The sequence below is a fragment of the Limulus polyphemus genome, unplaced genomic scaffold, assembly GCF_000517525.1.
Source record: "Limulus polyphemus unplaced genomic scaffold, Limulus_polyphemus-2.1.2 Scaffold12, whole genome shotgun sequence".
Taxonomy (NCBI): Eukaryota; Metazoa; Arthropoda; class Merostomata; order Xiphosura; family Limulidae; genus Limulus; species Limulus polyphemus.
In genome coordinates this window covers 399317-413600 of record NW_013665622.1, presented here as the reverse complement: position 1 = coordinate 413600, position 14284 = coordinate 399317, and the positions used below count along the sequence as shown (strand labels likewise).

The 14284-nt window shown below is 30.9% G+C and overlaps 1 protein-coding gene across 3 annotated transcripts in view; it reads right to left on the bottom strand.

The window, feature by feature from the left end:
- The window catches only part of LOC106478763 (exportin-T-like), a 70183-nt gene that overhangs the window by 38983 nt on the left and 16916 nt on the right, over positions 1 to 14284 (bottom strand). For all 3 annotated transcript variants that reach the window (XM_022382560.1, XM_022382575.1, XM_022382570.1), the window contains exons 7-11: positions 8053 to 8136; positions 6861 to 7130; positions 5028 to 5110; positions 2664 to 2874; positions 2029 to 2091 (exon numbers count right to left, since the gene is read on the bottom strand). In XM_022382560.1, the coding sequence (XP_022238268.1) occupies positions 2029 to 2091; positions 2664 to 2874; positions 5028 to 5110; positions 6861 to 7130; positions 8053 to 8136 (711 nt within the window). The remainder of the gene's footprint in view (positions 1 to 2028; positions 2092 to 2663; positions 2875 to 5027; positions 5111 to 6860; positions 7131 to 8052; positions 8137 to 14284) is intronic.

Here is a 14284-nt window from a genome sequence, read left to right as displayed (position 1 = left end):
AAATCACTATGAATTTCAAAACATTTTAGTGTGTTAGCTTCAGATAAATAATATACTTTTTATTCCATTGACAAAGATGTCTAAATCCAAACTTGTTTTAATCATTACCCCTCACCTAGTGGGAAACAATTCATTTTGGTTTTGTGTTTGGGCATAGCAGTTACATTGCAAATATGATCACATATAAAAAACTGGAAACATTATTAAGACTACTATTATGACTACTTAATTTAATTGACTCAGTAATTTTGACTGACCTTATAACCACTGTGTAAACCATAAACTATACATACTTAAACTCTGAATGCACAGGGTTCATCTTCATGAAATTTCTCAGGCTTTTAGTAAATATTCCAATTCTGTTGTACACAAAATAGCAGATTATTTAATAAAGTATTTTCATTAATATTTCTCTGTGAATTTATGAAGCCTTTACTGAATCAATCTGAGTGAAAGGTGATTTTCATGTTAAGAGTAAAAATACTTCTTTTCATCTTATAGTTCTTATATTTCATTTGCACAACCTATAGAACCACCTAAATGAATATCATAAGTTTTCTTCAATAAAACTTTATAATTTATCTTCTATACTTTAATAACTGTCGTAAAATCATTTGTAACAAAAGTAGAAAAAAAAATTGAAAATCCAAATTACTTTTTTCACAGACTGTAACATAGAATTACTATTATTTATCAGAAACGTTTTAGACTTCTTATCTTTTCATAACTGCTCATATTTAATTTTATTCTTTTATTGCCCTTTGAACCATGTCTAATTACTGCAACAAGCAGTAAATAACCCAGTAGGAGTGTGAAGAGTTTAGGGTAAACAAAGTTTGAGTTTAAATCACATTACGTCTAACCTAGTAAGTTTAAAATAATAGATAAATAACACACACACAATTAGAATTGATACACAGTTAAACATTTTTGAAATTCAGGCCAATCTATGGACTCTACAAGTTTTGATGTTTACGTCATCATCAGGAGTGAATTTGCTAGGCATGCCATACTTATTCCTTATTAACTAGGTCATATGACCTGTGTGTAAGCTTACATTTCTGCATAAATCTCAGAAAAAGTCCCATCACATTCTTACACAGATATTTGTTGGACAAGTGTCTCTTTTTAATAAATAATGATATCTTTTAAATTTTATTATTATTTCTAAAGATTCACAGATATTATTGGCTCTAATAACCTTTGAAGCCAATAATATCAGCAAATCTTGTTTATTATTTTAACATTGTACACAAATGCCGAGAAAATAAGTTTAATTTTTATTTTAATCACTTTTGTTAAAAAATATATAACGAAAAAATACACATAAAAAAAGGAAATTAAAGCTACCTTAGTCCTAGGCCAGTTTGCAGTCAGGTGCTTGTTTTTCTAACCATATTTTGTTCATTCTGTGTTTGTTGTCCAAAACATAATTCATGTAGTTTTCAAGTTTGAATTTTAGAAAACAAAAAGTATATCACTCACTAAATTAGATTGTATAAAAACTACTGTCATTTCTTTAGCTTTTAAGCTAACTGATAAATAGGTTACAAAATTTCATTACTTATCAGATCAACTTCTTCAATCTAAAGGTATCGAGCTCTGATGGAAAATTATTGAATTTAGAGCTTGAATAAAACACGCTATCACATGCTTGGAATTGTAGATCTATATTATGGCTTAGCAAAATCTATGCTGTGAGTGTGTAGTTTGTAACAAACTCAGAAAATTATATACATGTAAAAAGAAAATCTAAAATGGTTAATTCAGAGCAAAGAAGCTTCACACAATACAGTAAAGATTGATAATTTATTTTAACATTTCCCTTTGAAATTAAAAAATCATAACTTATATTAATATCAAAATATAAATTATAAACTACATTCTGATGCTAAGTTTATTGACATACATTGATAATAAAGTTGCTTAGTTAAATTTTAAATGTAACTCTGTAAAAACATTATGAAATCCACCCTTTCACCCACCCAGATCCAGAGAATTAATGTAAAAGTTTTCAAGTTCTCTTACCTGATGATCAAAATTATAGGAATCATCATATTTGTATTTGTTGATGATTATATGAAGCAGTGCCTGAAAAAAATCCACAGGAATTTTTGAAGCTTACAGTGATTTACAATATTATTAAAATTTTTTATATCTTTTAGTTTAAAATAACAAAAAATATACACTGATACTGACATAGCATTAATTAAGCATGTAAATACACATTTCTGTAAACAAACTTTGAAAACTTAATTACATTTTGAATGATTTAAAATTAAACCACTCAACTGCAAAATCATCCCAGGTATTATTAACTGGCTGTTGTATTTAGTAATCTTAATACTGTAGTGGGTGTAACATGTCGATGTATTTACTTCAAAAATAATAAAAACAACGTTCACAAAGCTAAGCGTTTGAATAGAAGTCATTGGTGGAGTTAAATTCCATGTTTACTTATAAAAAAAAATCTTTATTCATCATGAGTGTTAGACTAATATTGTAAATAATTTATTTAAAACCAAATAAAATGTTTTCATTAATGAAAAGTTTATATTTACATGGAAACACAAACAAACAAAAGTTAGAACATATATATGATTTAACTTTATTTAAATGCATGCAAATATATTCTACACTACCAATTCTATTTTTATACTTACTTCAGCATTAGATTTTTCTGAGGCATTATAAGCTCCTACACTAGATTGCTGCTTCAAGAATTGTATGAATTCTCTAGCAAAATCACAAACTCCTAGAGACACATCATCATCTTCATTGTTTAAAAACTGTAGCAGAAGAGGAACCTTATTTTCAACAGCTTTTAGAGTGATAGCTAACTGCTCAGGATCAGGCATAACCATTCTACTCAACCTGTAAAACTCAATAAACAAAATTATCAATATTCAGGTTATGCATATCAAACAATAATATCAGAACAAAGGAACAATACTAACATACGACAATAGGAAATGTGGTATTAACTCTCTCGATACAGGCTCGGTCAATATGACCAACCACATGACCTCTTTGTACTCATATAAAGTCTTTATACATTTGATACTACTAACTTTTAATATAGTATGTATATCTTCAAGAAATTTAGCAGTATTTCAGTAAACATATACAAAATATCATATGTATTAGTGAGGTATTTTTAATAAACTAAAAAAAGATCTGTCTGTGAATCTACTGAGTATTTGTTTTGAACAGTCTGTGCACAAAGTGATTTCATGTTAAGATCAAAAATACTTTTCTTCATCTCAAATTTCATATGTGTAATCTCTAAAACCTCCTAAATACAATTCAAATGTTTGTTTTCAGTAAAACCTTTTATTTCATCTGTTATTTTCTGTACCCTACCTAAATAAATCTAAATTACCTATTTTTCTTTCTAGAATGACTTCAAACTGTAACATGAAACATTCATTTATTCTAAGTAGCTTTAAACTTGTAACAGAATACATCTATTTATACTAAGATTTTATTGTTTTATTGCCCTTTGAACCATGTCTAACTACTATTCATGCCATTATAAGTTGTAAATCACTTAGAGAATGTGGAGCTCACATTATGTTATCAGATTACATTATCCACAAGCTGCTTGCGCATTTGCCTCGTGAAACATTTTTATTACATTATTATTATAATTTACTTTACTAATCTAACCCTAACTAACCGAAAGAGGTCCTTGTTTTTACATTTTAGTTAATTTTATAATAATAAATAAAGAATAAATAGGAAAAACAAGAAATAAGTTACTTATCCAAATCTTCAATTTTCTTGCTGTCAACTGTCGAGGACACTTAACCCTACTTTTTTTATACTAATGGTAATAAAGCATTAAATATTTTTATCTAATTAAATATTGCACCAAAGAACATAAAATTATAGCATACAAAATGCAGACAATTTCCTCTTAACTATCACAATTTTTCTGGCTTTCTAACTATACAACAAGAACCATTACAAATTCATCCAAGCTAGTCATTATCTTTCCAGTGGGAATGAAACTTGTACTAAAAGAGAAATTGACAATTCTCTGTTCAGAACACAACATAATATAGTATTTCATTTGATAGATGAACACCTTGGCTTTCTATTGGTTATAGATAGTATAGAATTAAAAGAAAGAGAGGATGTGACAGATGAGTGTGGCAAGAGGGGTCTAATTTTCTATTTGATGGCTCTGTAATGAAACAAAATTGAAGGCTATAAAAATTAGGGTTTGTCTTAGCCATGATGATTTTATAGTGAGTAATTTATGTTACATTTCATACTTACTGGAGGGGAAATTCAGGATTTTTTAAAATATTGCCTTATAAAATTAAGAACTTAAAACTTGTATACTATTAAAACATGGATTATTAGCTACAATTTTATGCTATAACAAACAAAAAGTAAATTAACAAAAGGCACTAAAACCTTGTGACATATGCAGTAAATGATGCCTTTGTACAAGTTATTAAATACCTGTAAGTTAACTAGTTTTAGTGTTGTCTGTATATTAAATTTCAGATGACATGCACCATATCCATTACTTTAAGACTTAAATTAGCTGGGTTAATTAGTGATGACAAATGCTTAGAAATAAAATAGAAGTTCATCAAACTTATTATTTGAAACTATTCAATTGAAAGCAACTGACTGCAGCAAAGAAGCTTTCAATTAACAGAATTATTACACAGAGGACAAAAGGCTGAAATAAGGGTTTTCCCGTATACAAATTCATTAAGTAAAATTATCAAACTGGGAATAAAGTACTTAAGAAAATGAGGGGAAAGGCTAATTCTTCAAACTTAATAAGCTGTACAACCATTACATTACAGAAATATAGTTTTATAATCTCTTTCAACAGATTCCCATAGAAGCTAAAACCTTCCATAGTATTTTTTTTTAAATATTTAGTATGCACATTTGATCCCAAATTAGTTTAAACTGTAATTTTTTGCAATGTTATTACAAAGCTTAAAAAGAAAAATCAGATACTGTACTTTTATATGAAGCAAAATATAAAACTCACTCACTTTGACCAACTAACTAAGAGAGATGTACCAATTCCGCTAACAAGCTTGGCCAATTTTATAACAAAATCAGCATCTTCATCAGCCTGTAAAAAAAGAACCACCATTTTTTTACAACAAATTTGGTATATTCATGTTATTTTAAAAAATAACTACCACAAAACTACCCTTTTATTACTTTGGAAAATTATTTCCAGTGAAACATTGAGCACACTTTAAAAATAAGTACCACAAAAACTACCCTTTTATTACTTTGAAAAATTATTTCCAGTGAAACATTGAGCACCTTTGTTCATCAGTAAAAAGAATTCTAGATCAAAATCAGCATTTTTAGTTACCAATACAAGAAACCTTAAATTAAATAAACACAAAAATTAAAACAATTATACAAGATATGAAACATTGAAGAAAACAGCTGTGACATAGTTGTTAAGTTTTAAAGGGAAATTTTTTATTCAAATCCCAAGATAATTCAATAAGCCTAACTGTATACTTACTGCTTTTTTCCCTGAAAACAATATCCAACTTTATATGATTTGGAAGCAAAATAAAGATATTTACTTGTTAAAAGAAAAAGCTTTTTTCAAAAGAAAATTTCACTTTAATCTTAAGATTAAAGTATTTTCAATACTTTCACTCAATAAACTTTCAATATACTAATGCACTACAACTTCATACTACACAATATTGGTTTTAAAAAATTGATGATGAAACATTTTTTATCATCAAATGCATGGAACAGTTTAAAATGTTTCAGAAATCATTATTCTTCACAATCAAAATTTTATAATGTGAACAGTACTTTATTCTCCATGAAATTTATATATTTTATAAAGATTTTATTATCCCTAAAACCCACATACAAAACAATGAGCTTCATCAAATGTAGGCCTCATAGATAAATCTATTATTTGTGTAAAACTGAATGTAATATAATTTTAGGCAGATAAGCCAGTTTACTATACATAAGTTACTAGAGATTGTTGGTATGATGAATAGTGTTTCAAATGAGCACTTTTTCGGAATATAATTATTTACAATGTTCTTTAATTATACTCTTTTTTAGTTAAGCCTTTCCTTCCTAGAAAATCTAATTATAAAAGCTGCAGTTAACTTTCAGGTTAAACTAAATAACTGTCAGAAAAAAAATCCTCTTGCTAATGATACAAACATATTTTAAATTATAAGCAGCTTTAAATGCTATTAAACAGTAATTCTAATACACCTCTGAAGAGGTCTTGATTTTAAATATAAGCAATAAACATCCTATGTTCTTTACAACAGAATCTTGCTGTTAGTGATCAAAGCTTCAAGCTGGTTTAATTCAGAAATATTTTTCAATGAATACTGTTTAAAAAATCAATTAATCTAAAGACATTTCTTTTTCTTAAACAGATTTTTACACATTTCAAGTTGTACATTAAGTAATATTTTGTTTAAGTACCCAAATTCTGCCATTGAAGGCCTTTGTTTTCACTGAAAATATATCTGTATACTTCAATTTTAAGCTACCAAGTTAAACAATTAATATCTTGATATAATGATACCAATGTAACAGAATTTTAGTTTGAATGGCTAATAACAGCAATAAAGATTTTTTTAACTAAATGCTATGCTACATCCACTTCTAATCTTAAGTTACTAAAGAAAACAGTAAAAGTACAATCACTACTAGGAACTGTAACAAATGTGGGAAGTAACAGAAACTTGATTTTTTTATAATAAATTTAAAAGAAGTAGCTTTATTTATTATGATATTTCTCCTCTTTCAATTTTTTAAATTAGTTTTCTCAGAATTACATACAACTTGTTATATTTTTTCAATCTTTAACAAACCTGTGAAGGGTTCAGTACACCTGCTTGTTCTAGCACAGTAACAAATGATTCCACCAGTTTTGTTTTAGCTGATGGTTCCATTCCCTTGTTGATTATCTCCAGGATACATTCACAAGCTGCTTCTCGGAGCTGTGGTAATGACAAGTACTGAACCAAAATGCTTACGAAGCGGTTGTTAGCTATTAAGCTAATATCAATCCAAGCCACATATGCACCAATTACTTCAAGGCAAAGGCAGGAAAGTTCTGGACTTGAGGTTTGATATGTAGTCTGCAAAATTTAAAATAATCTGATCAAAGAAAAAGCAATAAATACTATTTCATAAAGAATTACTAATAAAAAAATTACAAAATCTGTAGTATTCCTTATCATTTTTTTATCTGTTGCAAACAGTTTATTTCACATGCATCTAAAAAAACTCATTTTTTTACAAAGTAAACCTGAGTAACAAATAAAAAAAAACATACAAATACATAGCAAAATTTCATAATTGTTCAGAAAATACAAATATTCGTTTGTTTCATTTCGTGCAAAACTACGTTAGGGATATCTGCTCTACTGCCCTTAATCTTAAAATGAAAGATTAAAGGTAAACAAGCTACTTAACCCTATCCACTACTAACTGTTAGACTACTCTTGTCAGACCAAATAGCAGGATTTGACATTCACTCTTATAATGCACACCAAGCCCCAAATTGCACAGAATGTATTTTGGGCAGCAACAAGATGTGAACCATGGAAGCTAACCTCCACAGTGTGGCACACTATCCACTGGACCACAATTGAACCCAAAAACTTGTATGTAGAACAGAATAAAATTAACAATCTCTTACTTTAAGTTAAAAAGCATCAAGATTAAAAGTGGTAAAAATAATTCTGATAATTAGTGATACCTTAATAATAATGATTAATATCAGTAAAATGCATCTTTTGAAAGATTCTTTTGACATAGCAGTTTTAGTTGATATACATGCAAGTCTACTGGAACATTACATGTCTGTAATAAAAGGTTATGTTCACCTGCCTGGGATGTAAAGGGGTTGGTGTTTCAATGGTACATTTTATATATTCAGGATGTTTAAAAATCTCTAAAGCTGAACAGAGCAAACAGTATTAAAATGCAACTTGTTTTACTGAAGACTTCAACTTTAACTATCAGTCAAATGATCACAATGAATAAGACATAACTTACCACAATATGAAACCACGAGTCTACTAGCCTCATTATGCTACACTCTCTCACTGTATCCTTTATAAGAGTATTTCTTTCAAGCTCCTGAGAAATTATAATAAAAATACATTATTTTACCACAATAAAAAAAGCACAAGTATTTTGTCTAGTTAAATACTTTGAACATCATTCAAAGATGAACCTTTACGTCATTTCATAAAGTATTACTGTAGAAATCTGCTTTGAAAACAAGTTGTGTTTTACTAATTTTTTTACCATCTCCAACAAAGGAATATCTTAGGAAATCAGAAATATTTTATTGTCTTTCTCTCTCTCTCTCTCTCTCTCTCTATCTACAGAATTATATATTCAACATATTTTGATAATACAAAAATTCTTCAGTAGGTATTACTGAAATTAACAGTTTAAAAATAATAAAAAGCTGTAAACCCTACTAAACGTATTTATTACTCAAACTTTATTTTAAATAAATACACTTACTGTAGATACTAATAACAGCTTTGTCATGTTTGTTACTTATCAATTATCACACTTTACATGCTTTAACTGTCTTTACTGCCATATCAGTGGAAGAAACATAGTCAAACAAAAATGAAACATTCTTTCATATTTGAAATAAAAACACTTGATTTCTCAATTCAAGCTGATAAGTTTTCAGGGCAGTTTTTACATGTAATTCTACAATAATATCTAACTACTATATTTCTTTATATTTTCATTTTTGTATAGTTCAAAGTATCCAATATTTTTCAAGTACTATCTTAGGAAAAAACAATAATAACTAGAGAAAGTTCAAAACTAAATATACCACTAAAAAAAGATAAAATACACTGAATTATGGATGTTATTTTGTTGACAGCTTTAAAAAGATCTTAAACTACAAGGTGGTGTCTAAAAAAACCTCCAGTACCTACTATCTGTCAGTTAATTTGAAGACATAAAAACTAAAAACATAATAGCTTAGAATAAATTTATCAGCAAGAAACACTAAAATTTAATAGGTAAAACTTACTAAAGCTAAACATTAAAAACTAAAAAGGAACAGAAAAGGTCTTATGATAGTTGATATGGCAAAGAATTCAGTGAAGCAGACCACAAGAAGCTCCCAAAAGAAGAGTTTTTGATCAACAATTGTACTGTTACAGCAGAAAACATAGATGACTTATTACTAAAATGACATATGAAAAGCATATGCACTTCATATAGTTGATGATTTTAAGCAATATATCCTTTAATTCTTATGAATTTGAAATAATGGTTGATTTATGGTAAAAACAAGATTACAATTTTGAGTTAAATATATGTACAACTAATTTATTTGGCCAATATTTCTAATGCCAACTTGCTTAAACTATCTTTTCATGGAATTCAAATTTGGCATAAAATTTTCTTTAACTACATCATTGTGGCTAAGCTTGTAAACATAGCATGTCAGAGGCATAATGTTTCAATAATACTAAAGTATAAAAGCATTAAAAAAACAGTAAAGTACTGGATATTTCACTGTAACATACATAAAGGCTAGCAATTAAACTATATATCACAGTGAATGCTCAAAATATTTAGATTCACCAAAGGACCCCCTGAACAACAGCAAACATTTTTGTAATCCTTACTTAATATGAAACTGTAAAACTGTTATAAAATGACCCAAACAATATCTACTTAAGTTCAAAATACGTAAGGTTATTGTTGTTAGAATACTAAATATTATACATAAGTATACATAAGAAATTAAAAGTAGAAGACTTTTTACTGCATTACAGTTTATATTCTATTCCATTTATAGCAGTAATTAATTTAAGTGTACAGTATTGTGTGCACTATTTACTTCAAATCTTTTCATGTAAACAGCTATCTTAATGTGTAGTGTGTGTGTGTTTCATCAATTACAGATAAATAAGAAAATTGTTTGTTTGCTTGTTATTAAGCACAAACCTAGACATTAAGCTGTCTTTGATGTGTCCACTACAGCTATCAAAACCCAGTTTCTAGCATTATGTGTCTTCAAACGTATGACTCGGGGGGATGGGTAAAAAGAAGCTATGTGGTTACATATCTCTTCACATTCTTTGTGAAACAATATGAAGTTGAGCAAAAAGTAACCTCAGCACAAAGAAAATGGGTTTTCCAGTTTTTTTTGAAAATTAACATTTTCTTGCACTGAAAATTTATTTCCAATAGGTACTTACCTCCACTTGTGTGCCCTCTAAGCATTGCTACACAAATTTTTAGTAATCAGTGCATCAGTCTTTATACCCCACCAGTTTCGTGTCATTTCTGAACATGTTCATATTATGTGACTACTTTTCACCAATAGTATTGTGCCACCTATAGCAGTGCAGCTAGCTCCCTCTGCTATTCCTGCTAAATTTTCAAGAATTGGCAGGTACTAGAATAAAAACATCAGTTTTAGTGGGGAGGAAAGGTGAGAAGGGTGTAGGAAATACATTTTCAATGTAAGAAAATGTTAACTTACCTCCTCTCACACAAAAGCTAGTGGAAAGCAACTGCCCAGAATGAATGGCTGTGCTCTGGAATGAAAAGGAAGCACATCTGTGGGGTACCAGATTACTTCTGGAACAGGTATGCTCTTTGCCCAGGAATGAGCAAAGGAACACCAAATGGGCATCAAAGGTAGTGCTTGCATGATTGTAAAAGCGTTAAGAACATGCATTCTGTAGAAAGAAATAACGAGAAAAAAAAAATGTCATAACAACAACAACCCCAACCATAATTAAACAAAGTGTGGTACGTCAAGCAACCAGATTTACAAAGAAAAAGTGAGAAATTGCCATAACCAAACAAACTCCAAAACTACCCTCTTCTCACTGAGTGGATAAACGAGCATAAGTATAGTAACATGGAATTACACTAAGGAGGAAGCCTACATGGTCCACAAGCCCAGCAACTGGGAACTGAGAGTGGTAAGGACTCCTATGCTCCACTAGAAGAAGGGAGGATTACACTGAGATTCAAATAAGCAAAGCCAAGGAATGGAAAGGACAGGGGAAGACAAAACCAAGAAGAAACAGAAGGAGATAGACAAGCCCACCAAAGAGCTGGACAAACCACCAGGTGAAGAATAAGGAAAGAAAAGGAAGGAAGGACAGAAACCATGTTGATGAGACTAAAGTCTGAGGAATACTAACATCTGTGGGAAATGGGCATGGAAGAAGGTATCATGGATTGGGAAGGGAGGATACAAAAAGTGGAGTCAGACCCTGGGCTGAGACAATGGACAAGACAAAACCATACGTAATGAGAATCTTGATGGAAGATAATCAAACCACCACCAAATGGAAGGAGCTGGGGAAAAGGCAAGCAAAGAACACAATGTGATGACAGTGGGTTTAGAAAAGAGACACAGGATCTGAAAGCACAGAGACCAGGAATCAGTACCCCTTAGCTCAGTGATATAAGTTACCACAGTGGAGATGTGGGAATGTACCATAACCACCACCACCCCCATAGGAGAGGAAAAAGGTGGGACAAGGTTTGATGAACAGCCAAAGCCTCAAGAAAGGTGATATGGAGAAAGACTCCTTGTTTGACCAGATACCGGGAGTCGTGGTAAGAACATCAGCCCCCTAAAGAGGAGTGTAGAAACAGATGTAAATTCAGACGAGGTGCAGTAAGCAGTACCCCCGCCATGATCTGGACCATGTTCAACCACCAAGCCTGGAATCTGAGAAGAAGTTCCACTAATCAAGGAGTGTTCATCGAGGGAAACGCATATGAGTCCAACTCATGGGAACGAGAGCTTCCAAGGGAGTCCACATCCCCAAAGAGATAGAACATATCATGCCGCAAGAAAGATGGGGTACACATGAACTGCTTGCTCCAAACCTGAGGACAAGGAGGAGGAGAGGGCTGGGTACCAACTGTGGTTGGAAAGAAGAACCACCCCAAAGGAAGAGGGTACTGAGAGAGGGGTCAAAATTGACTTGCCCCTTGTCATAAGGAAACCAATCTGTTCTGCATCTTGTAGGAGCAAAGGAGTGTGGACTCTGGACTGAGAATGGGAGGAAACAAGTAGGAGCCAGTCAAACCATAGAAAGAAAAATGCAAGATGCATAGAATAAAAAGGCAAAATTTTGTATTCCCTGATAAAACATGTAAAGAGCTGTCTTCAATCATGAACATAGGAAAAGGAACCAAAGCTAAGTAGCAAAATTTTCCTAGTCCATAATGAATGTACCAACTGACAGAAGTTCCCGAGAAAACACAATAATACGTAATATCTATGGTACCAGACAGAGAAAGTAACGCAGATGATAATGACACAGAATTAAGACCTACACTGCCTAGAATTTGGAGGAGAAGGTACATACATAACAATGATGAAAAATTTATTCAAAGAGAACAAAGAATTATTTGTTACTAGTAGTAATGATGTGGAAGGTACAAACTAACCAAACATACCCAATTAACAAAGTACTTATATATGAAATGGGAAAAGTATCTAATAAAAATGAACATGTAAAGAGACAAAAATTACCAAGAAATCACATAAATAATCAATATCTCACGTACCATTCCACAAAATTACCAATACGAAAAAGGACATGTAATGAAGTCCGACACTGACATAAACTGGGATGAGAAGGCATATAGTAAACAAAGAATACAAACAGAACAATGAATTATATGTTACTAGTAGTAATGACAACTAAGGTACAAACTATCGAAACATACCAAGTTAATAAAGTATTTCTTCATACGAAAGGGACAAACCATTTAAATCTACCTAGTCCACAAAATATGAAATAATAACAAAAGAGCAAACTGACAAAAATTACTTAGAAAACACATGAATAAGCAATAACTAACAAAATGCATAAAATTAATGAACACGTGTAATGATTAAATTTACCGGAAATTACAAAGTAATAATCAATATCTAACGTACAATTAAACTAAAATAATGTAGGTAACAAAGTACACCTAAATATCTAACTTACCAAAGTCCAAGCACTGGTGACATGAAATACACCCAGTGTGTAAAGAAGGGCATCAGAACTGGGCCTACCACAGGTATATCAATCTGGTGTGAAGTGTACATGTTGAAAAACTTACGACAAATCTACTGGGAGAACTTGAAGCTAGAGGAAGAAAGGAGGAGAAGAACAAGTCTCCTCCAGTTGAAAGACGTGGCGGCCGGCAACTGCAGGAAGGTGCCTGAAAAAGGAGAGACCAAAGTGGCAACTCAATGAGTGTCTTCTTCCTCAGAAACAGTGTCATGTTGAAAAGAAGAAGAAAACACCAGCTGAACATAAGACTCTAACTCCCTGTAAACCAAGGCATTACTTCATCAGTGGATAAAGTCAACCTTGTGTCCTGGTAAGTCGTGCTATTGTCACCTCTTGAGATAATATCATTGTCCACCACAGGAAACACCGAATTCATATTAAAACATGTAGAATGTGGGAAAAAGAAAATTTCGAATGCAAATTCGTGAAAACAAATGAAATCAAACACGAAAATTAGAAGACGATGAATAAACTTCGTCAGAAATGGCAACAAAACACTAACAAAAACTGTAGTCACAATCGAAAAAATTAAACCCACATCTAAACTGTGTCATGCCAATCAAGAAAGTGGAGATTGAGCAGAAATAGCAGAGGGAGCTAGCTGCACCACTATAGGTGGCACAATACTATTGGTGGAGAGTAATCACATAATATGTACATGTTCAGAAATGGCACGAAACTGGTGGGGTACAAGGACTGGTGCACTGATTACTAAAAATTATATTAGCTGTGATTAGAGGGTAGACAAAAATTGAGGTAGCTGATTACTAAAAATTATATTAGCTGTGATTAGAGGGTAGACAAAAATCGAGATAGCTTTTGTGTGAGAAGAGGTAAGTCCATTTTGGAATAAGATTTTCTACAATACATTTTTGATTATCTGAGCTTTGTTTCAGTCCTGATTAAACTACAGCAAAATACTAAATATGTTATTACAGAAATCAAAAATATATTTTTTATTTGTAAGTATTTCACAATGAATTAAGAACAATCCTGCTAATCAATTTTGTATACATATACAAACACACATATATATATATATATATTTATATATCAGTACAGCTTTTGGTCAATAAACATGTGTAATTATTTTCATAAAGAAAAAATACAACAAATTACATTTCTAAAAATAATTTCATGTTACCAGTTAAGCATTGAAAGATGAAAGGCCATGTCATCTTGTTTGGTGACTCAAATTC